The following is a 26341-nucleotide window of genomic DNA, read 5'->3' on the forward strand; positions in this document are numbered from 1 at the left end:
AACTTAAGTAACATGTAATTACATTTTCAATATATTGCATCCCTGTGGCAAAGATGAAGTCTAAAAGCCTTGCCCGTTAGACTTCAGGTACACTTGTGTGTTTTCGGATGTGACAGCTTGTATGTTGTACATGAAAAGAATTTAAACACTTTCTCACTGATTTCTTCAAACTTAAATGGAAATTGGAGATATCTGTCCAGGTAGCAAAGGTTTAGATGTAAAGTTTCATAGCACAGCAGAAAAAAATGTTAAACTGATCAAACTTTATTTCATCCAAAACATATTTTTTTCTATGTCAGAGTCTGTAACTTCAATTTTTATCTGAAACTTCAACAGAACCACTGATGGAAAGTCAAAATATTTACTGTCATATGCAAAGTTAAAAACAAATTTCCTGCTTCCTTTGCCTTCTACTCTGAATGCTGTTAAACACACCTGAAACACAAGTATAAAAACTGAAGAAAATTAATTAATAAAGATGTCCAGAGAGATAAAGAGAAAAGAACATGAAATAACTGAGGGACACTGTGTGTAATTACAATCTGAAGAAGAGTTTATATCACAAATTACACCTGGCAGGTGCTGAAGGGTGATTCTGAAACCTTCTGGACTAAATATTTTACATATGCAGGTAGACAAAACAACTAAATTAGATTCAAATATGATAGAAAAAATACAATCAAGGGAGTGTGTATCCTTCCAAGATTATAAATAAATTAAATAACACTGTGTCAGTGTTTTAAAGAGTTTGAGTCAGAGTGTTCAGCCTTGTCAGCTCTAAAAATAGAGCATCTGATAGAGTGTATGAGGCATATGCTGATGTTCAAAGAGCGCCGAGGGAAATAATGCCATTTCAACAACTTCAAAATGGTGACAGTGAGTCTGGTTCAAGAGTTCAACCAAGTTGTACAATGTGTTGGTGTGTGGTGGTGGTGGTGGTGGTGAGGGGATGTAGTTGTTTGACGCCATGCCACGCTCTGAACCCTGCCTCCCCTCCTGCAGAGGCTTCAGATTTAACCCCAGCACAAGTCACATGTGACTGGCACACAAAGGCCTGGCATGGCAGCACACAGAGCGCAGGGAAACACAGCGGGGGAGCTCATTCTCCTGGGGCGAGGAGAGGTGAGAGGGAGTGACAAATGCGCCTTCCCCTGAAAATCTAAATTTGCCGCTTCTAAGTATAAAGCTGGTAACCACAACGCTGACTACACACAGAGAGGCTGGCAACGTCCAAACAGTCAACAGGGCCGCTCAAAGCCCGGCTCACACTCACTGTTTGAATTTCAGAGATGAGCTTTATCGCCTTTTTAAATCTTTGATGACATGGAGTCATTGTAGTCTACAGCAGCCTTAAGACTTTCCTCTAAAGCTGTAAACTTTAGGTTTTACTCACCAGTGTCCTGGGAAGTGCTCGGTAAATAGAGAAGGAGGGTAAACAGTAACACCGCGCTCAGTTTAGGTGGGCTGAGCCTTCACTTTATCCTTTTGATTCCTCTATGTAAATACCTGTTCCCACATTTCATATCGTGGATTGACATTTGTATGTCTTTGCTTTTATTATCTCTTCTGTCTAATACTTTTCCAGCTGAATGACTTCACTGTAAATATAAACTGTTTGTTTTAATTGAAAAAGTTTGTGTTCCTTAAAATTTCAAGCTGACTGAATTTGAAAAGAAAAAAAAGTTGGGATAATTTTGTAATGAAAATTAACTGTATTGTAAAGTAATGTAACATAAAACTGAAATTAATTCAGTCGTATTTGAGGGAATGAGTTCAGTAAACTTTTTTGTTATTCATATTTATAAACTCACTGTAAATATAAACTATTTGCTTTAACCTAAAAAAGTCCAGACTGCCCTAAAAAAAATCAAGTTGAGTGAATTTGAAAAGACAAGTTGAGATAATTGTGTGAGGAGTAAACAGAAATAAACTTTTCTAGTCAAATAAACTTATATATTATATTAATTCAGTTGTAACTGAGAAAACATGTTCAATAGAGATATTAAGTTGAATCAACAATTTTTCATTACAAACAAATTTGATTTCCTTTGACATTTTCTCAGTTTGAAACTTCAGACTATAAAAAGAAGGTTCTCAGGACAGGTTTGACTCTTAAACAATGCATGCTGGGAAGTCTGCTAATATGCTGATTGTTTCTTTAGAAACTAAATTAAATGAGTTGATTGGACTTTGTTCAGTGCATTCATTCAACTTAATTCAAGTCAAAAGACTTCAGGTTAGAAGAACTCATGGTCAGTAGTTCTGATGTGTTGTGAAAATAAATACAAGAACTTTTAAGTTGCATTATAAGTTGAATATATAAAACTTTTATATTTACCTCAAAATAATTAGAAGATTAATTGATTCCACTAAATTCCTGTCTGATTTTTTACAGCAGGAGCAGCGGTGGGATGTAACTGAGTACATCTACTCGAGTACTGTACTTAAACACAAGTTTGAGGTGCTTTCTTTTCATGCTACATTACACTTCTACTTCACTCCATTTATTTGACAATTCTAGTCACTTTACAAATTAAGAGTTTTTGCACATAAATAAAAATGTGAAAATGTTCAAAAACGGCTAAAATGATTACACATTAAATTAATTTTGAACAACTTTTAAATCATTTCTCATGTTTCCAGCTTCTCTAACATGAAGATCACGTCAATAATTATAATTCATTTTTTTAAGGATTGTGAATTTTTTGTGTATTTTAGAACAAAACAAACATTTTAAAACTATTCTCAGAATTTTTACAAATCAAACAATCAATGGAAAAATTAATCACAATAAAAAATCTGCAGATGAATCCATAATGAGAAGAGTCATTCAGTCAGTTTTTTACAAACTAACAGTAAAATCCTGCTTTGAGGATGAGAACTCATTTTTAATAAGTTCCGAAGTGTTCTAAAAATTAAAAAGTAGAAATTTTCAGTTTAATTAACTTGAGACAATAAAATGTAGATTTACGTTCACTTAATGAGAAAGGATGAGTTGATTCCACCAAAACCCTGTCTGATTTTTTACAGTGTTCTAAAGAGGACTTGGCATCACAGGTATAATAATGAAGTCATCATCATGAGGATATGATTTCTTTTTGGAACAAAACTTCTGACACGCGAGTCTTTGTGTTCCACCTCGCTTACTGCTGACATGAATTATGGGATATGAAGTGTAACACAGATATGATGCTTCTTTTTGACTTTATAAGCATCGCAGCCATAAATCATCCCAAACCTCTCCCAGCTTGGATGGAGTGTATGTGCCCCCCAACATTTTCAAGGTGTTAACTGCTCTCAGATAAATAAACGACTGGCTATTTTTGTCCTCCATTGAGCAACAAGTCCTACCTCGCTGGCTTGAATTTGGCTTGGAAATGTCATCATGTATTTTACAGCAATAACTCACACTGCTCTCCCCATGCAGCCCGAAATAGAGTCAATTCAGGGCAGCTCTAGTTATAGCTGCTTATGTCAGGCTCACATAAAGGGATCAGGATTACAACCACAACCAGGGGTGAATGGAAAGATCGAAGAGAAAATAGAAACGGATTGCACCGCCAAATTAAACAAATACACACAAACCCACATCAAATGGGGTCGACAGTGACTGAAATAAATTGATAGTTTCCCAGAATAGGAAGACAAATCTATAAGGAGACTCTGGAGGAAAACAGAGTGTTCACAACAAATGCATTTACTCAACCTAACAATGAACTCATTGTGGTCAAACTGTCAATCCAACTGAAGAATCAGCAATGCTAAATGACTGTGTAATTAATGCACTAACCCTGCTTAGAATCACTTCGTTTCTTTGACAAGGACTTTATGGCAAATTATGTTCTATCCACTAACAGATGCATGGTCCCGTCCTGCTGTATATTTGGATTTTTAGGAGAATATAAACTGTTTATTTGATGTTTTTTTTTACCTGATAAACATGTGCAGGAGGTTGCAGAACTATTTAAAGACCTGAGTGTCTACATTCTTTCTGCCAGGCTGCAAACGCTTCTGACAAACTCAATCAAAACCATCTCGTAACCAGTGGTTGAATGTAACTAAATACACTTACTCAACTTAAGTGCAATTTTTCATGTACTTGTACATTCATTACAAGTACAGTTTTATACCTCTACTCTGCCACAATGCAGAGGGAAATATTGTACTTTTTTACTTTTATGTGATGCATCAATAATTCTTCATGAAGAGAACTTTTGTTTTAGGTGCTTTAAGTATATTTTCATTCTAGTTCTTTTGTATTTTACTTAAGCAAGATTTGGAATGCAGGACTGTATCAGGGTATTTCCATACTGTTGTTTTACTGCCTTTAAGGTAAAAATCTGAGTTCTTCTTCCAGCTCTGCCCTCGATCAGAGGTCAGTCCTGATGTGTTGTGATACCTGAGAGGCACAAACAGGGGCAGGACAGTTTATGCAGCTGTTTGTGGTGTTAGATGAGGGTATCGATTAAAACATGATCCCCTGTCTTCTTCCTCTCTCATCTGGATCAGCAGCTGGACAGTCAGTGGACTGGAGGTTTTAATGAGTAAATCAAACTGAGGGGGAACAGAAACAGGATGGTGAAGAAAGAGGGAGATGCCCATTCTCATGACGTCCGGGAGTGAACAATGCATAGAAGAAAACATCACCTGTGTTGTGTTGTTGTAAAATTATAACTTTTTTTAAGAGATTCTGAGATCATTACAGGATCACTGTGCTTTACAACCAGTGTGCGTAATTAATTTTTCTTTCTGCCGTTCAAATGGATAGTCAACGTTCAAATTTTAGGAGCCACTCAACAGATTATCTTTGTTTTTCAGGCTGGTGAGTGAAGCAAATCTAACAGCAACTTCCATATTTTGCCAGCATGGAGCTGGAGCTAATTTTGTTTGTTCCTTCTTATAAAAACGATTCAGAATATTTCAGGAACCATGAGATACAAAATCACATAATTGAAACCTCCAAAAATAAGTAGGAATAGTGACAAAGCAGATCAGGATGACAGAACAGACTGTTCCCCTGATTAAGCTACTGAAATATTAGAGGGAGGAAATATTATATTAATATTATAGAAAAGACATATGATGATGTAAACTCATGACACTATTATATATGTTACAACTGGAATATTATTGTAGGAGTGATGCAGTGATAAGTGAAACTATAATATCATTATGACGTCAGTGCAAATTCAAATGTATTAAATTTGCGCATTTATGCATCGGTCGAAATTGTTGATGTCGATGTTGTTGGTGACAGAGGGCCTCAAGCTGACGTCTCTCTCTCTCTCTCTCTCTCTCTCTCTCTCTCTGTGTGTGTGTGTGTGTGTGTGTGTGTGTGTGTCTGCAGAGCCTGGTTATGGATTTTAACCTGCTGACGGACAGTGAACCCCGCAGCCCGGCGCTGTCGCTCTCAGACTCCGGGACCCCGCAGCACGACCAGGGATGTAAAGGCCAGGACAACAGCGGTCAGTAAACACAACACACCGTGTGCGCTGTGCATCCATCTGTATCTCTGTATCTGTTTATATATATCAGTGTATTTTGAGCTGATGTTACGTAGTCACGCACGCAGTTTTCCCAGCGCACCACTGGATGAAAGCAAAATAAAGAAAATACTCTAAATGATCATTACCCACGGAGAAACGGGTTTGTCATCTGCAAGAAACGACAAGAAAATATCCAATGATGATAACAACAACAACAACAACAACAACAACAACAACAACAACAACAATAGTAATAATAATAATAATAATAATAATAATAATAATAAGGAAAAGCTTGTTATTTCTGTATAATAGCTTGAATAAATTATGGATGCAGATGGTCTCCAGAACAAACAGATAGTAATGATATTTTTGCGCAGCTGGATGATCTCACCGAGGTAACAAAGAGAACCATCCCGCACTTCCTGACTCTTCTTCAGCTCGATCACTTCACCCTGAGCCGTTTAATAAAAAGAAAATATTCTCCAAACAATGCAGCATGAAGCTTGTCAGCGGCTTTAATTCGACATCAGCCCGTGTGATCCAGAATCAGAGCCGCTTTAATTGGAGACTTATCAGTGTCTGTTCTCTGATGGGGCTCAGGCGCAGGTGATGACGGGCTGTAATAACATATTAACTCATTTGACTTTATGTGTGAAAACTCATTGCAAAAGAGCGAAGCCTGTTTCTCCTGACAGCGTCAGAGTCGCAGCGCCGCGGCGGATTGGATTCATAAAGTCAAGATCTGTCTTATTTATTATGATGGATTTAATTTGGATCATTCTAATGATCTGTATTTAATGATTTTAAAAATATCAAACGAATAAATGATTTCACGTAAATTATTAGACTGAGTCCTGATTCCTACACTGAGAGAACTGTATTATAATTTGAAATCATTTGGGATTTGATGAAATAAAAACTCACTCACTGTCCCGAAGCTTCCGACCGGATCTCTCGGCCTTCATCAGAGAAGGCAGGGTCCTCACAGGTGCTGCAAATCCCTGAAAACGCTTGAATTTTAATGTTGTATTTTCAAGGTCTGAAAAGTGCTTGGATTTTATATAAAGGGTTTGAAACGGCTTGAAATTGTAATTACATTACTTTCACAATAGCTGGAATCAGAGAATTGTGACTTCTTCCCCCCCTTTTTTTAAATTACCCACACGGACAAATCAATTATCCAAATAGTTGCTGATTAACTTCATGATCAGGTGTCACATTCTGAAAGATGAAACTTGGATGTGGTTTTCTTTAATTTGTCTCCCTGCTGGAGAGGAATTGTGGTTGTTTAAAGCACAGTAACATCTGATTTAAACATTCTGAGCATTAAATATGTCATTTAGCACAGCTGTAAGGTGCTGCAAAGATGCTTGAAAGGTGTTTGAATTTGACTTCAAAAAAAGGTGCAGGAACCCTGAGAAGTTTTCACAGGTGGTAACTGATTTTCATACATATATACCTAATAAGGTACCAATAATTATATATGGGAATCAGATGCAGGTCATATTTTTTTCATGTTAATTTCTATGGATGCATAATATATAGATCTGCAGATAGTGGGAAATTTAAATGATTATTTATTATTCCAGTAATGAAATATATCTGATTTGACAGATAATGTCAAAATATTTAAGTTTAATTCTTCAGCATAATCATTTTCAATAAAATATAGATTTGTGAAGTTTTCTGATGAACTTTACTAGAAAAACTAACAAGAAGAGTCAGAGCTGATCTTTATGTTTGTTGTTGTATAGTATTTTGTACAGTACAGTGTAGTGATGTCACTTAGATCTGGTTCAGTCAGAGCTGTCATCTGTCTTTGCTCGCTACATCTGGTGAGTCAGAATCTACAGGTTATATCAACTTCTTTTGAAAATACAAAAACTGTGAAATTATCAGTCATCTTCTGTTATCAGCCATGAGAAGCAGGTAATTATTGATTATCAGTATCGTCTGAAATAAATCCAGACGGTGCATCCCTCTGTGTTTGTAAGCTTCACTCTTCTGGCTGTAATAAACCCAACATTTGAACTGAAGCCTGACACATGACAAATAATCACTTGGCTGGATTTTCTCAACTATTTGTAACTTGTCCATATAGAGTATAAAATCTATCTGTCTATTAATATCTATCTGTGGGGGTGTGTCGATGTGTGTGTAACCCAATCTAATTGCTAAACTGTGTGTGGTTAGAAATCCAGCCCTAACAAACTGTCAAACACAAACCGTTTTGGAGAGAAATGTGCTGTAAAAGTATTCCATGTGTCTCCTGCTGCTCGTGTTGTTAAGGAGGACTCATGGAGATCATTTAGCCTTAATGAATAACGTCTTTTGCTGTCTCTGATGGGACTTGGTGCTTTTATAATGCTTAAATTTTAAATTGATTACTGATGGTGCAGAAAAAAGAGAAACAGGCAGTTTGTGCAAAATAAAACCATTATTGACAGGTTTCTCATGTTGTTTGTATCCATAGATAGATTTTATTTTAAAGATTAAACCATAATTCAAGCAACACTGAGAGTGTGAGGGTTACCATATTATGAAAATACGGTGATGAAGTATAATTATTTCAAACTATACAATTATAATTATTATCTACTTAAGTGTAAATTTGTAATATATGTGTTTTATTAATCAAATGTATAGTTTCACAATAAAAGAAAAAAATATTTACTTTATAGTTGGATCTGTGCAACACAAACATGATGATTTCTTCTTTTGTAATAAAATCTGATTAAATATTCATCTACTTATACATGCTACAATTAAAAACCTATGTTGGGAATTTTATAAGTAGCTTCAGTATTTTGAGGATTAAATTAGGCTAGCCTCCCTCTAAGCCAGCAAAACAATACAATAAATTATTAAAAGACTCAGCATTTCTCTCCCCAGATGTTCTTGCTGTCCGTGTGGTAAATAAAATGTACAAATTTAAGGTTATTTGTACAGTTACAGAGACTAATTTTCTGCTAGAGTGCTTCAGGGTGTATTGTGGGGCAATGGCCCTGCTTGATCATCTCTTTCACACACGGAAGCTTCCAGCAAATAGTCATGTCCTGCCATCACTTGAAGAGAGTGATTGTAAAATGACTCTTTATGCGTTTTTCTTTTTGAATACAGAGGGAACACCAGTCTGTACCATGTATTATCCACAATGGGATTTTTTTTTTAGCTTGACATTACAAACACACTTTTTACAGTGTATTTCTGGCTTTTGTTCTGCTTTATAATGAACACAAAACACAACCTTCAATCTGGACTTGGTTATACTGCAGTATAATATGACTGCCACGCCTTACCACACCAAACTGACGCCTACGCCGCAGGCACGGACGAGTCTACTGTCTCACTGAATGACTCTTTATTCTATAATTTGATTTTACACTTGAGAGAAAGTTTGGCAGACTGCTTTTAAAAGCTTCTACCTGGACAATACAAGGGCAGAGAATTGAGTAGGGATGATAGAGACATGCCCCTAGCAATAATTTTGATACAAAAATAAAATAAAATAAAATAAATAAATAAATATATACACTGTTATATGTCAGTGTCCAGTCAGTGAAATTCAGACGGCAAACATTCTGACTCACTTTGGTTTGGACCACTATAGCTGCATGTTTTTTTTTACTGTCAAAATATTTTATATATGAATTAAAGAAAAATACATAAGTCTATTATTTTGTAAGTGATTTCCATACATGCTGTAATCTTGATCAGCACTCCTCTGGCAGCAGCACAGGGTCTCACTGTATCTCTTCACACCTCATTTATTAATTAGTTATGCTACTAATTACTAATTAGTATCTGAATTACTTTACCACTTACTTAAAAGTTACTTGTGATTTGGGAAAGTAACTTGTGCGTCTGCTTCAATTCCCTAATAAAAGCACACATAGCTATATTATTTTAGTGTATCTACATTATTTTATTTTATTGTAGCTAAATTATTTTAGTGTAAACATATTATTTTATTTCATTGTAGTCATATTATTATAGTGTAGCTATAATGCAGAAAAACTCATGACCCCCCCCCCCCACACACACACACACCGCCATTGAAGCTCCATCTGGGATATGTTTATTATCCCCACCAACTGTAGCATTAGATATCCACCCTTAGGGCAATATAAATATATATCTTTTTATGTAACTATTATATAGTTATAACCGATATATAGTTATTTTCATGACATGTAATGACATATTTTTGTCATCATCTCTCTCTGATGAATTGTAGAACACGACAGCCTTTTCTTTGTGTGAATATATTGTGAATTCAGCAGATTTCCCACATGCTGAGAAGTGATTTGGTTAAAAGCCTCTCGTGGTTGTGTTCCTGCAGATGAAAGCGCTCTGAGAAGCTGACCTGGAACGGCTCTGTCATGTCGGCACATTATCAGTCAGATTGCTCCTATTGTTGGTCAGCGCGTCGCTCTAAAAAAGGCCTGCCCTTTCCTCTGTATTGTGTTATAGACTTTGGCCTTAAGTGACAGCTTACCCAGTGTCAGTTTACTGCCAGATAACAGCCTCGGCCTGGCCCTTATTGGTTTTGCCGGTGGCCCCGCGGAGCCTCTTTTTAAACCCTGCTGATCATTTCGAACTGCTCCAGGAGCTAAGCCCTCACCAAACAGAGCCCAACTTGCCCCAGTCACAAAAGGCTGATCCGTGGGATTAGCTGGCCAGCTAATTTCACTGCTTTCTGTGAGGTCCTCAAATTGCGGGAGTGAGATCTGGCAGAGAGGAGCCCTGGCAGACACAACATGGCTGTGTGGTCCTTTAAACTCACTGCGCTAGCTGGGGGCCAAATGCAATCACTCACTGCTCCTGCACATCTCTGAATCTAATGCAGTGTTTGGAGTCATTCTCTCCTGGCAACGTCACACCCACGCTTGTCATTTTCCAGCCTGTGGGATGGAGGGATTTCACATGCTGTTTGATCTGACAATATCATCCAGCAGGGAGCGGACAGTGCTGATGCAATGCAGGGTGAGAGATGTCAGAATACCGTGCTGTTTCACACATTCCAACTGTGTTTAACTGTTCGTTCTGCTTCTTTATGCAGAATCCAGTCAGTCAGACTGTACAGAGGTCAGAGGTTCTGCAGAGAAGTCTGCTTTTAGCTGCTTCATATATGTCTTAGAAAATGATCTGAACCATTTCACCCTGTACTACTGGTGACACTTTAGTTTGCAGGTCTCATGGTTTCCTTAATGTTCTAGAATACTACACACCATGGGTTCCCAACTCTTTTTCTGAGAGGGCCCCCTTACTTTTATCTAAGAAAGCTTTCCACCGCCTGCACACACACACCAAAAGAATAAGTGATTAATTTCCAAAGTTTTATTATCAAAAGTCAGGTTTGGGCATTACATTTAATGGGGTTACATGTCTCTGGAAAAAAGGCAACTGTAATCCATTACATTCTCAGAATAAAAAAGACTTAATCAGATTACAGATACATTATTATACAAATGGGATTATTTGTAGGATTGCAGTTTTCAAATAAAGAATGATATACTACCATCCAGAGTGCACACACAGCTACCAATTCATTATCATGGCTTCTAGAGAAAAAAAATGCATCACTGAGTGAAACTTTTGCCATTTATTTATCTTTAAGTCAATCAATCAACAAATTGTACAAAGCAAAGGAAGGTGAAGTTGGACAAATTAATAAACCTAATAACCAACATATGATTAGTATATCATCAATGGACAATTAAATGAATCTCCATCTATTTTGATGATCGATTGTTTTCAGTCATTTTTCTAATTAAAAAAAGGCAAAAAATAGGTCCAGTGTGGAGCACACAGATGTACATCCATGTACATCCATTAACCACTTTTAACAAAGATAAAATTCTCTGATTTCAGCTTCTTAAATGTGAATATTTTCCGGTTTCTTTACTCCTCTCTGACTGTTAACTGAATATCTTTGAGTTGTGGACAAAACAAGACATTTGAGGATGTCATCTTAAACTTTGATCAACATTTTTCATTTTCTGACATTTCAGGGACTAAACAACTAATCGATTAATCAAGAAAATGATCTACCGATTAATCAATGATGAAAATAATCATTATTTGCAGCCCTAAAAATACTTTATCAGGCTAAACAATTTCACCATATTTTGATATTTAGATCATCCAAAAGTAAGGGAAAGTAATCAAGTTACTTTACTTTCATATTGTGATACTTGGATTACGTTACTGAGTACATCTTTAACAGGTAATTGTGCAGCCCCCTTAAAGGAGGCCTGGACACCAGGTTGGGAAGGACTGCTACATTCTAAAATGTATTGAGAAAACAGGGAAAAAAGCCTCCAGTTAGAAGGGAATATGTATTATTGTAAATAATATTATATATTTGATTTAAAGTGATTCTCTTTTCACTTATCAAGCTCTAGAAGCCAGCTTTATCTGTTCAGCACAGGGTGGAGGTAACTAAGTACAACATACATTTAAATACCAATATCAGATAGTTAACTTAAGAGTAGCCTGGTGAAATATTGACAGCAGCACGACGTATAGATTATATACATTAAGATGCTGCTTCTACGTTCAAATAATAATAATAATAATCCAAACATGACATTCTACATGAATACTTTTACTTTTGATACTTTTGATACATAAATACATTTACTTTTGATACTTTACACACATTTTGCTTCTGAAGTAAGTAGTTTGAATGTAGGACTTGAATGTAGTGATGAACATTTTTTTTTTTATGTTGTGGTATTTTTGATTTAAAGGACCAGTGTGTGGGATTTAGTGGCATCTAGTGGTGAGCTTATAGACTGCAAACACCTCACCTCTCCCTCCGTGTCTAAGCATGTAGGAGAACCCAAAGTGGCTGTGAAAAAGAACACAAAAGGCCATATCTAGAGCCAGTGCTTGGTTTTTGGAGGACATGGTGGCCATGTTTTGCCAATAAATTCTCCTAAATTTTACACACTGAACCTTTAGGTAAAGGATCTGAATACTTCTTCTACCACTGTATCTACTGTATAGCTATGACTGTATTTTTTCCTGATTCTTACAAACTCTTAAATCATTGTGCAAATGCAAAACTTGAGTACAATTTCGCTAAAATTAATACAAAATTATATACTCTTGTCCAGTGCGTGCTGTGTGTTGTACTTGTTTTTGTACTTTAACAACACATATTGTGTATGTATGTACGTCGGCATTTTTTTTGTTTCATTTTAAGATTATGTTAATAATGACAGGGGAGGGTGAGGGAAGTTGGTTGCAATCTGCAAGCTCATTACTACATACCACTAAATCCTACGCACTGGTCCTTTAATTGTTTCTGTTTTCAAAAAGAAAACACTTCTTTCATGATAACTTTTGTCCAAATGCCAAATTTTGGCAAACTGGGAAAATTGTCTCGTCGCTCCTGGCTCTGTAGGTTCACTATGTGGTAACTAGTTGTTCATTTAATTAATTGCAGATTTGTTTTGTTAATGGATCACTGAAGCATATTACACAGTGAAATGATGAATACATTTAGGACACATCCTCATTAATATCTAATCTTGTTTAAAATCTAGCTTTATTGTCTTTTAAAAATCGTTTTTATACTGTTCTTACATGGTGCATACCACTACATAAATGTGTGCTTAATGAACATACATGTGTGAGAGTCAGCAGGTCCATGGTTCCTTTATGACCTCTAATATTTTAATACAGCCCTGATTGTAGTGCGATATGACAATGAACTAATGAATAATGTCAGCAGCTCTTCACACATTACTCACATTCACTTTCTTCTGCACTTCCCCAACATTCTAATAACATGAAATATTCCATATGCATTTCTGCATTTATCTTCAAATTACCCAGTGATACACTGATCAAAGCAGATTACAATAATTTCATTGATATTTTTGTTTTGTCAAAAAAAACATACTGTGTACCTACAGAATATTAAAGTAATGTAATAATATATTCAGATTTTTATTCATTATTTTCATTTATTTCATGCTATGAATCACATTTTTAAAGCAACAACCAGGAAGTTTCATATTGTGTTGATTTTGGAGCCCCCTGTGGACAAAAATGGCAGTGTTTCCTCCATAACCACAAAAAAATAACATCAAAAATAAAATGATCTAAAGAAAAATCTACTCTTGCTTCCTGTCACTGTTTACTGTAATAAGTTCTGACTGTAAAATATTGCAAATTCACAATCATAATTTGATTAATCCTTACAATAACTTATTATCATTAGGAATTGATTATCCACTTTGTTCTCTTTGACAAGACAAATAAATAAAAGATGAGAAAAAACTCAAGGTTAAGTTTTCTCAGAGTTTTTTTCTTAGTGGGTGGAGACAGCTCAGTTGTTATGGAGACGGCTCAGTTGTTATGGAAACAGCTCAGCTGTTATGGAGACAGCTCACTTGTCACCTAAGCTTGGAAACTATGGTCATAACACTTCCTGTTTGCCTCCTGTCTTTCGGGTCAATAATAAACTTTCCTGCTCAGTTGTTCTCTTGTTATTTCTGTGACATGTTATTGTGTCCAATCTTGTCTATGTTCCCACCTGAGCTGCACCTCCCAGTGTTCATATGAGATCATTTGTCCATCTTTCTGTGTGTGTGTGTGTGTGTAGACACAGAGAAATCCCACCAGAACCAGCTGGATGAGTCCAGCGCTGAGGACGGCTCTCTGAAGAAGAAGCAGCGGCGGCAGAGGACTCACTTCACCAGCCAGCAGCTCCAGGAGCTGGAGGCCACCTTCCAGAGGAACCGCTACCCTGACATGAGCACCAGGGAGGAGATCGCAGTGTGGACCAACCTTACTGAGGCACGGGTCAGGGTGGGTACACACCACTGGAACAGAGAACCCTGATATCCAATCTTTATTGCAGCAGCATCTTTCAGTGATGAGGTCCTCCTCTCAGGCTGAAGTATTTGGTTAGAATGAAAGACTGCAGAATAAGAAGCATGGTCCCATGCAAATAATCTGAAAAAGGCGGAATAATCAGTCTGACACTTTTGAGTCAACACAACTGCTGGCCAGATTGCCAGGACATTTGCATGGTTTTAGTGCCCAGATCAGGACTGCACATGATCTTCATTACATTCTCTCTATTGAGCACCATCAGTGGGCCAAATGTTTCACTTGTATCCAATGAATATCAAAGACACCTGACTTGTTCTCAAAGTGCCAAAAAATACACTTGAAAAAATCAACTGAGCAACACTTTATATTAAGGTGCCAGTAATAAGCATTAGTTGATAGACCATAAGTCCCTGATCAAATTCTTATTAACATGAATAGGTGTTAATAATAGCATGATAAACAAGTTTATTGGTGGACTGTAAGAATTGTATAGACATTTATAGTTTATGGACTGCTTATGAGCCTCATGAGTTTGTTGTAAGAGCATTGCAAACACATTTATTGAGTTTAACTGACTTACCTATTTTGTCAGTGTTAAACTTTAACTAAGCTTTCATTGTTTCTTTATTAAGCTCACTACATACTTTATTATGCAGTTATTAGCAGCTAACTGTGCACTTGTTAACAGTTATCTATGCATTTTGGGGGTACCTGATCTAAAGTATGAACAGTGCTTATTGAGGTTAATTAATCCTTTATAATGCACTTTTTAACAGTTAATCATGATTTTTTTTGTTATTCGATGCACAATAAAGGATTATTTAACATCAAAAAGCACTGTTCACACTTAAGATCTGGTAAACACAAAGTACATAGTTAACTGCTAATAAATGCATAATAAAGTAGGTAGAAATCTTAATAAAGTGACATTAACTCAATAAATGTGTTCACACTGCCAGTATAACTCATACAGCTTTTATTAACACTCTTAAGCAGTCTGTAAACTGTTCTTAACGTCTTCTTAAACTGTTAACAAGTGCTTATACACGTCTTATAATCTAACCATACATTTTTATTATGCTATTAATAAAATGAATCTAGTCTTATTAACACATGTTAATGTTAATAAGCATCCTATAAAAGCACTATTACCTATTAACTAAAACTTATTAAAGACAACCTAATGTCAAGTGTTAACCTCAGCTGCAGTGTTTAACCTGGTTGCTCATCCACACACTTTGTTGTGAACAGTTTCATGGAGGATCTACTTTCTGTACCAGTGGACGAGAGGCTCGAACTCGGATACAGCAGCGTCCTCCTTGACTGAGCTGTAACCTTTCATCCAGGAGCAATAAATTCACACTTCTTTCAACTTAAAACAATTTAAAATTGTGTCAAAAGCCTTCAAAATAAAGACATGATTTAATCAGGCATAAAAATAGTTAGTTTTACCTTAAGGACCCCCGTCTCACTTCCTGGTTTAAAAAAGGTGGGAATACTGTTCAAACACTGGTAAACTTTCTATTATTAGACAAAAATTCATTCAATAATATTTCTATCAGATGTGTCTCAACCATAACATGTCAACTCTGTTGTTCTTCTAAATCAAAGCTGAATAAGAATTATGGTTTAAAATTGTATATTTTGATTAACATGAAGAGAACTCTGAGACACTTTAAAAAATAAAATGATTGCTCACTAGGACTATGCTGTAAAATAAAAAAAATGGAACATTTTGTCGACTCTCCCTAAGGTTTTAACAGATTTTACATCTGATGGAGATGACATCTATATTCAGTTAAAAAGGTTTGATAGTCTGATCTTTAAAAAATATTTTCCACCATAATTGAAGAGTAAAAGTCAAAAACCCCTCAAAATACAGTTATTATAATATTAGATATTATTTCACGTGGCAGGTAAGATGTTTTATTTAAGCTTCAGTTCACACACTGAACTTGAATGTCAAAGGTGGTGCAGAGTGCGTCCACACCCAGTGGTTTGGTCACTGTAGCTATATGGAGCAGGAGGACACACATTCTGATGGATGACAATACAATCGCTGGCCTGCCTGACAAGTAATGGATCAAATTAATGTTGGCTGGATGAAAGGTCACATAGCACGCACTCTTGGTTGTTATTTTGAAGGGACAACAGACTACACATTGTCTCATCCTTAATGTCGATCAGTGGTTTCTCTAACCCGGCTGCATGCAGGCACATTCCTACATGCCCCGAATACTTCACCTGTCACACTGATTCATGTGATTTGTCAGAGTTGTTGTTAATCATTCTGACGGAACATATTGATAACACTCAGTCCAGGGTCCAGAGATAGAGACTGATGTGTACTGTACAGACTGTGAAGACCTCTGAAGCAGATGTGTTGTTTGTGATATAGATCAAATGTCCACTATTTGATTGAAACATTTTGATCTCTCTCTCCACTACTTTGAGCTAAGTGCAAAAGCTTTTACCACAGTAGCTATTTTAGTTTAGTGTGTTAGCATGCTAAAAATATGCTTATTGGCTCTGTAAGTGCAAAATACAGTAATCAGACAAAGTTAGAAACTAGCTGGTGAACATAGTGAAGCATTTAGTGACATATTTTTGCCTGAAATATTATGGAGACCAAACCAGAGCTTCGACAGAGAGTAGATATTATACACCCTAAACCTAAATACATCCTGTATTTTTGATATTCTCCATAAATGTAACACTACTTCCTGCATAAGCACTCAGTGTGTAGATTGGACGCAATTTCATCAGAGACTGGACTGATGTCATGGGTCATAAATGTATGTAAACCTGCCTGTCCGCAACAGATAAAATGGCTGTATAGGTCATATGTGTAAGTAGCTTATTATGACCCGTATTTGCATTTACTGATTGGTGGTGACATCTAGTGGCTGTAGTAATTATGACAGCAGCAAAGAAAAAAGTCAAGTGATGTAGTATATAAAGAGCGATGGTCCACATAGGGAGGTGCAGTGGATGGACACAGGGCCAGGGTTGGACTCTTGTGTGAAACCAAATGTCCATGTTGGCTTATTTAAAGAAAGAAACATAACATGATGTTACTTTACATTATGTACAAGAGTTCTGTCAGTTGGTCTACATCATTTTTGTCACGTGTATATGTAACATACTTATTTGCATCTTTTCAGACACCTAACCAAGTAGTTTATCATAAACCAACACAAACTGTTGGCGTGTCACAATGTTAACCACGTGTTAAATGTCACATGACTTTCATAACTTTAATGCTTACTTACTTATTTACTCTGACTCGGATGCCTTTGTTGGTTTGGATTGGTTAGATTCAAGTGTGACGTGTGAGACTGTGTAGAGTTAGAATATCAAAGTAAGCCAATCAGAGCAGTCACACCAAGGCATTACATTACTTAAAACTTGATGTTATGTACTTGACACCACTTTTGTCACATAACATATGTAAAATACTTATTTTAACCCAAACCACAATCTTTTCCCAAACCTTACCACATAGTTTATTATAAACTGAAGCAAACTGCTGATATTTCACAACATTAACCACGTGTTAAATGTTACATGACAAACACCACTGGTTGAAGTTAGGGTAAAAATATCAAGGTAGGCCAATCAGAGCACGAATAGAGCAAGTCATCTGTTTTCCATCCTGGGAAAAACAATATTTTGTCCAGTACATCTGTCACTGGTACTCTCCAACAGTCATATGTTGCTGGAATCATTGGCAGTCAACCTGTGTTCTGTCAATTAGGGATGAGGACATGTTGCAGCCTTACATATTTTAAGGGTATTGCACTGCAGTCTATGCCCACAGAGTATGCTGACATCACCAAGAATGCTTGGCCTATATTTGAAATGAATTCCTGAGATACATACACAGGATCCACTGGGAACTTCGAACATATCTGCATCCTTCAGAACACAGTGTGTCTTTGTTCGGACTCTGAAGTCAGCTGTAGAAAGGCAGTGCACTTTAAAGTCTTTGTTCGTTTGATTTCAGTTTACATCAAATCTATATCAGTGCTTTTTAGAGGAATTATTTTGATGTTCTCATGCAATCATTGGAGCATTTCACAGAAGACGTATGAACACGGCTGTAGACGAGCCTCCGAATAACCTTGACATTCAGCCTTTTCCACAAACCTTCAGACAGCATTGCCTCCGAGTCACGGTAAAGATTGGGTAGCTTCTGTCCTCTGTGGGGTTTCCCCTGCTGTCACTGAGTGGGATGGAAAAGTCAGAGTCATGCACTTTATACTGGACATATTAATGGTCAACAGCATTCTGTTACTATAATAACAGAGGATTGGATGATACGCAGCATGCATGCCAAGGGAGCAGAAAGACGGCTGAGTATCAACACAGGAAAGGCCTGTTAAAGTTTTACGAGGATTAAAGAGATAAAACATTTGATACCAAATTATTTTAATGTAAAACAAATACATGCGTGTTAACAGATGACCGGGAGACTTGTGTCACATACTGTATTTATAGCTTTTTCTCTCTGAGAATGAACACTTTCTGTCTGATTCAGAGCAAAAGTTTGTCCACAACTCAACACTCCGATGAACTTTCATTTCCAAAAACCTGCAATTTAGATTTTCCACTAAAGCTTTAATCCAATTCATATCCTCCAAATATAGGACCATAAAAAGACAAATGTGAAGATTGCTCTTCCCTGACATTTCTTTCATTGGGATCTCACTATTCAAATAAGTCAATGATTAGTTTTAATAAGCCTCGCCTAATATGACTGTTTGATGATACACTTCAAGTTACTTTCTGGGATCATTATGTCTTTCAAAAATTCTCAATACATATGCAGACAATATTACAGAAAGTATTTGACAGGGGTTAGGATACTCTGACTGGATGTGTTTTAGAATTAGACTTTATTGATTCCTGAAACTTCAGGAGAGTTAAGGAAAAAGTCATTTGAAAATAACTTTTTCAGTCATTCTATTTTTTCTTTGTGTGTGAAAATAATACTAAATGATAAGAGAAGCTCTGGAAACATCTGCCTTATAGCTGACACGTGGGACACTGACGCTGACACTGGCTGCTGTGTTCAGGTCACTCATGGCCGCTGGAATTGTTAGTTAGACTCAATTATAAATAAAGTAGGGGAAACCTGGGACAGTTGTAACATTTTTGTTTCAGTGTCTATAACTCACTGAATTTGTTTCCAGCTTTTTTGCTTTTATTTTTGTTCCTGGAAATGTGTTATTAATGTTGAAATAACATGTTTATAATCTGATAAAATACATTTAACTGTTTCTCACTCTGAGTAATACTAGAATTAGAATCAGACCACTGATGTTTTTTATCTGACAGAAATATCACTGTGAATATATGCAATCATTACTGTTTACTATGCGTGATGGCAGCATATTGAGAAATATATAAAGACATTTTACAAAATTTACATTTTGGTTTTATTTCATTTTTTTAAAAAATGATAAACTAACAGAATAAATGCATTAATCTCTTAGTCTGGTATTTATCATGACAGATAAGAGAGTTTGGAAGTCAAAGGTCAAAATGACCACTTATGTACTTATAGTGTTAATCTTACCTTTCTATTCATGACATCCCAGCTGATTTTACTGGTGTCTTTGTTTGTGTGTGTGTGTGTGTGTGTGTGTGTGTGTGTGTGTGTGTGTGTGTGTGTGTGTGTGTATACTGAATGAGTCTTCACAATTAAAATGAATCAGTCTATCTTTAGAGATGCACTGCTGCCCTCATCACTGTCAGAATCAGAATCAGAATTACTTCATTGATCTCTGGGGGGGTGAACTGTTTGCATTACAAATACATATTACACATAAGCTTTATGTTACTTTTGTAACTTAAAGGTCCAGTGTGTCAGATTTAGGGTGATCTATTTGCAGAATATATCAGAAATGGAGCTGAATATAACTGAGTACAATGTTATCAGAACTGATAGAAATGATGGACAGAAGTATCAACCTAAGATCCCAGCTGGAATAAACCAGAGCTTTAGGAAACAAAGTAATTTCAGGGCACAGGGCAGGAGGACGGTTCATTTCCAACAATTCCCATCATGAACAGGCATTAAGTGACTGTGGCAAAAATAACAAAAAACAGGTAGAAAGCTTGATGTCAAAAAAGGCCCTGAAAACATATTTTCTGAAGTGATGTGGTTCTATATGACCAAAGTTTCAACAGTTCACACAGTCCTGATAAAGCAGAACTTTAAACTAAATAACATAATAATATTTAGGGTTGGTTTTTTTTAAGTAATGTTTATGTGAATGTTTATTTATGCATGCATATTTCCAGCTTGTTCTCACTCTGAATGTGTCAAATACAACAGTTTCTTCTTTTTGATTTTCGTAATGTATATAAATTGCAATATGTAATGTACATGTACATGTACAAGTTCACGACTTGAGTTACTTAACGTACATGAAGCAAACAAACACAGAACATTCACTCAGGAGGACGGGGGTCCTGTGTGCATCTGGGATGCTTAGGGTGCTGCAGCACCCCCTACTGGATTCAAACATCATGTAAAAGTCATTTTACCTTTTTCAATAATCTCTTATAAAAATAATTTGAAACGTTTCTGTTTAAGTGCTTGAGGACGCATTATTCTGTTGTGGTTCGTGTATGAAAAATATGATAAGTTTGAAGGATAAACATAGTTTTCCTCTTAAATATCCTGATATGACATGCCTGCTGTGCTCGTGGCGGATTTTAACCTGTCACACCAACATGACGTGAGATTGTTCGGGTTCAATTTTACAGTGGTGTTCCCAGAAACAAAACAGTGTTTTCAATTTATTTCTGGATCATTACCAAGATCACATTTATGTTGAAATAAGAAAAGGTTTTATTCCCAGATTGTGAGGAATTATTTATACAGTCAAATTAAACTGAAATAAACTTTGAAAAATAATTAAAGTATAAATTGAAGAAAACATTAAGGAAAACAACATGCAGTAAAGCCAAATCACAGTTATTTTTTTTGTCTCATCTAACTGCAGATGATGATTATAGATCATTTGATGAGAAATAAACTCATACACTATTACACACAGAAAACATGAAAACATGGTGACCATCCATCCTGTAAAAATAATCCAACTAAAAATATACATCATCTACTCTTGGCAAGAAAGTTGAGCTGCTCGTAACACATACGTTTTCTTTGTCACTGCATCATGATGGAGAGCCCTGTACTGAATTTATAGAGTGGGAAAGTATTGGCAATTATTATCTCAGCCTCTAACACACTCACCTATAATTTATAGCATTGTATTCTTTGTGATCCCACATTGTGTCCAAGAGTGGCACAGGTGTGCCAAGGGAGCCTGGCCACGAAATGACCAAAAGTACATTTGGCACACTGGACAGAGTGTATTGGACTGCAACCAGGCCACGCTGCTGGGTTCATGATGACAGAGCTTTTGGTGACCTCTCACACTAACATACTACTGACTTGCAGAGGCACAGATATAAAAATAAACATGCTTCACAGAGAAAATCGACAGATTGACTGATTTTGAGGACAGACAGGATTAGAATCTATACTGCCTGAAACATGATGCATCATTAACAACATGTTGAATAAAACATAATGAAACATGTTAATCCTGATTTTTCTTTCCAGTTTTGACTGACTCAGCAGCTGTGGTTGTTGCAGGTTTAAACATCCTTGATGATGTGCATCATATTGTTTAGATATTATCACATATTATACTTTAGATGCAAGTTTCAGATGTAACTATAGAAAATGAAACACTTCATCTTTCAGTTCTTTATTCCAACATTAATATGCGCATGCATGTAAGTGGTCATGTGCATGCACAGCAGATCCTCCTGCTGAAGATACGTTACATGTGCATGCCTATGTCAAAGCAATAGTCAACAATGACTTCTTTCTAACTTAACGTATACATAATGTACATAAGTTATGTCCTGTAAGTTGCATTATGTAATGTAATGTATATAAGTTATGTTACCTTATGCATATAGTGTATGTTATGGAAGTTAGGTACATAAATATGTAAACATGTAAGACACATACTGTAACACACTAATACAGCTACATGACCCTTTGCTATCAAGTCTGGCTCTTCATCTGAGTGGATACTGCAGCTGACTGTGTTATGAGAGGTCACTGGCTTGAATCCCTGATCTTCATGGTTCGTCGTCTGGCTCTCAGTGATGGGTGTTAACGAGGCTTGGATGTTACAATGCTGATTTGAACCCCATCCATGATCTTTTCCCAAACATAACCAACTGGTTTTCTTGCCTAAATCTAACCAAAAAATTAGTATGCCTTAATTTGAAAGTCTACCTGGATGTTATATACAAATGTGACTGTAGATCCCTGCACAGACAAAACTGACCCTAGAAGGGTTACTACATTGTTATAGTTTGAAGCGTAGTGAACAAGCAGCTGTATTTGATGCGTTGAGATTGAGAACATGTTGATTTTTCATATTATTATGAAAAAGTTTTGAATAGCTTCAAGGTTCAAAGACGGTTGAGCAAATGTGCGGTACACTCAAATTATTTTTCTCCTTTTTCCTTCCTTAGGTATGGTTCAAGAACCGGCGTGCCAAGTGGAGAAAGCGGGAGAGAAACCAGCAGGCAGAGTTATGCAAAAATGGCTTTGGCGCCCAGTTTAATGGACTCATGCAGCCCTACGACGACATGTACACAGGATACTCCTACAACAACTGGGCCACCAAGAGCTTAGCAAGCAGCCCGCTCTCCGCCAAGAGCTTCCCATTCTTTAACTCAATGAATGTAAGCCCCCTGTCATCCCAGCCTATGTTCTCCCCTCCCAGTTCCATCCCCTCCATGAACATGGCCTCTAGCATGGTGCCCTCAGCGGTGGCCGGGGTTCCCACCACGGGGCTCAACAACCTGGGCAACCTCAACAACCTCAACAGCCCCACCGCACTCAACTCAGTAGCGGTGACCGCGGCCACGTGCCCCTACGCCACCACAGCCAGTCCCTACATGTACAGAGACACCTGCAACTCCAGCCTGGCCAGCCTGCGGCTCAAGGCCAAGCAGCACGCCAACTTCGCTTACCCGGCAGTGCAGAACCCTGTGTCCAACCTGAGCCCCTGCCAATATGCTGTGGATCGGCCGGTATGAAGAAGAAACTCCGACGATGACCCTTGACCCAACCGACCAGTAAGTCCACAGTTCCCCCACTCCACATCTCTTCAGTTCCATCTGTCAGCTGCCAGATGTGCTGCAGACTGGCACATCGTGTGTTGATGGTACTCACTGAGAATAATCCTCAAAACTGACAAATAGACATGCCCAGATGGACCACCGCGCTTCAAAGGAATTCTCTCCAGTTTGTGAGACTTTGTCGCTGAACTGACCAACTGCTTCAAAGGATTTCTAAAGATTATTATCCATTATCATTTTCTTTTCCTTCTTTTGAACTGCATGATTAGAGTAAACGTAGAAACCAAGGCTAAATAAAAACATGGATGCTTCAACTGGACTGGTGGTCAACATCTTGGCCCAAAAACAGCAGACGCGATCTTTGCTACTATCGCAGGAGAAGGGACCTGTGGTTGCAGTGCGGGAGAAATGGAGGATGTATATAATGGACTTTTTCTGTTTTGTATGTGACAAAAAAATATATGAAAACGTACTTTAAAGATGAGAAAAGCATGTTCTTCAAAAGCAAAGGCCCTAGGTTGATGTACTGTAAGCACATCCTTTTAGGAACCCGAAACTTTGTTGTGAATTCTTCTCCCCTTGGAAGGTCATAGGTCAAAGGTCACCTTGGGCAGGCAGGAGGAGGATTAACCACGGTTAAAGGGACAGTTCACCCCAAAATCAAAAACACATATTTTTCTTCTTACCTGTAGTGCTATTTATCCATCTAGATAGTTTGGGTGTGAGTTGCAGAGTTTTGAAGATATCAGCTGTAGAGATGTCTGCCTTCTTTCCAATATTATGAAACTAAATGGTTATCAGTTTGTGGTGCTCAAAGCACAAAAAAATATATTTGAAAAATTCAAGACCAGTTTCTTTTTCCAGAAATCACAATCTGGTTACTCAAAATAATCTACAGACCTTGTTGTGAACAGTTTTATGACAGAAGTACTTTCCTTCTAGTAGAAAGAAAGCAGTTTCAGTAGATTTTACTGCCAAAAGAAAGTAGTTCCCACATGAAACTGCTCACAAAAAGGTGTATGGTTTATCTTAAGTACCAAGGTCATAATTTTTGGAAAGAGACGCTGGTTTTTAATATTTCAAATGTATATTTTTGTCGCTTTGAGTGGCATCTAGTCCCATTGTACTGGTGAAAAGTCAAGACATCTCTACAACTGATATCTCCAAAACTCTGCAGCTCACACCAAAACTATCTAGATGGATAAACAGCACTATGGGGGAGAGGAAAATATGTATATTTGATTTAGGGGTGAACTGTCCTTCTAAATTCAAATACAATTTACTCACACATATAGCAGAATATCAGCAAGATTTTTCAAGTAAAACTCTAAAAAGCCATTGAATATATAGATTTGTGTGGTGTTATACAAAGGGAGTCCATGACTGTAAAAATGTATGTAAGAGTGCAGTTGTCATAACAAAAAAACAAGCTTTTTTTCCTGGTGTAGCCTGCTTTGTCTCATTAAAGAACCAATTAAAGGATCCGTTTTTATCAACTACAAATGACACTGAGCGGAACAGTACATGTCCTTCCATATCTCTAATCTACAGCCTGTGGCATTAGTTGTGTGACACAGCCCAAATGTTCTCACAACAATGACAGTAACGCCATGGTAACCCTGACTCACTTCCATGGCAACACTTACGCAACGATGAAAGAGAGTAGTAGGCTGGAGGGAGATATAGATGTTCCCGATGGCTGCTCACTGATATGTTTGACCTACACTCCGAGCGGCGACCGCAGGCTATCCAGTAACACAGCAGGAATTCACAGAGGCCGCGGCTGAAGCTGCGCCAGGATTACATAAGGGCCTCAAGGAGCGAGGTGTCCCAGCGGAGCCACAAACGAGGGGTTAGCAGCCCATCAATCCCCATCAGCCCCTGCAACTGTTTATTGCTCTGACATTTCCTCTCTTGTGTTTTTGTTTTGTTGATTTCCAGGTAAATTCTACAAAGTCACATTTTAGGTCTCTCTAAAATATCCTCTATGAGGCGGAAATGAAATTCTGTCGCTTATACCGCACACATTATACTACAGATACTACTGTTAAAACTAATATTACTACTGCTCATAAAATACATTTTAAATTGTTATTAAAGTGCCCTTATAGTAAACAAGTGACATGCATTTTTAAAAAAAGTACATTGTTTTAAAGATGTATGGAAGACTATTAGGGCCAGACGTAAAGAAAAACATGAGAAGAGGAAGAGTTTTGTTTATTTTGAATTTTGAGAATAAAGTTGAAATGAAGTCAAAATGCTGAACTTTCAGGCTTAAGACAAATAAATCAGTGGAGGAACCTGGGGGGATTTTGTGAATTAAGTAAAAATGTGAAGAATATGGTTGAAGTTTTGATAAAAGTCAAAAAGTCAAACAGTCAAACTGTATTTCAACTGTATTTCAGAAAAAAATACAAAATTTCAGTTTCATTCTCGAAATTCAAAAGACACAAAACAAAAGAAAACAACAGAAGAACCAATAACAACAACAACAAAAAAAAAAATCCAAATCTTATGCCTGGCATTAATACTAAAAGTTCAACTTCATTCTCAACATTTCAACTCAACTCTATTCATAATAATGAAAAAGCCCGTCTGTTTTACCTGATGCCTGCCTTAATACTCTTTCATCAAAGAGGAAATGGAAAGAGACGAGAAAGTGAAAAAATTACACATAAAACTTTCAAAATAAGTTTAAAAAGCACAGCAATGTTTTTTGCCATATAAAATACAAAATTTAAAACCTGGCAATTAACAATATTTTAACCCAAGGTTCACTTATTATCTCCAAATTAATTTTCAAGTCCAGAAAA

The 26341-nt window shown here is 36.9% G+C and overlaps 1 protein-coding gene across 2 annotated transcripts in view; it reads left to right on the top strand.

The window, feature by feature from the left end:
- The window catches only part of pitx3 (paired-like homeodomain 3), a 32809-nt gene extending 7773 nt beyond the window's left edge, over window positions 1-25036 (top strand). For both annotated transcript variants that reach the window (XM_084735556.1, XM_084735555.1), the window contains exons 2-4: window positions 5348-5465; window positions 14110-14315; window positions 22917-25036. In XM_084735556.1, the coding sequence (XP_084591682.1) occupies window positions 5357-5465; window positions 14110-14315; window positions 22917-23486 (885 nt within the window). In that variant the 5' untranslated portion in view covers window positions 5348-5356 and the 3' untranslated portion in view covers window positions 23487-25036. The remainder of the gene's footprint in view (window positions 1-5347; window positions 5466-14109; window positions 14316-22916) is intronic.
- The last annotated feature ends 1305 nt before the right edge of the window (window positions 25037-26341 follow it).

The sequence above is a fragment of the Lutjanus erythropterus genome, chromosome 14, assembly GCF_056507025.1.
Source record: "Lutjanus erythropterus isolate fLutEry1 chromosome 14, fLutEry1.hap2, whole genome shotgun sequence".
Lineage (NCBI taxonomy): Eukaryota > Metazoa > Chordata > Actinopteri > Lutjaniformes > Lutjanidae > Lutjanus > Lutjanus erythropterus.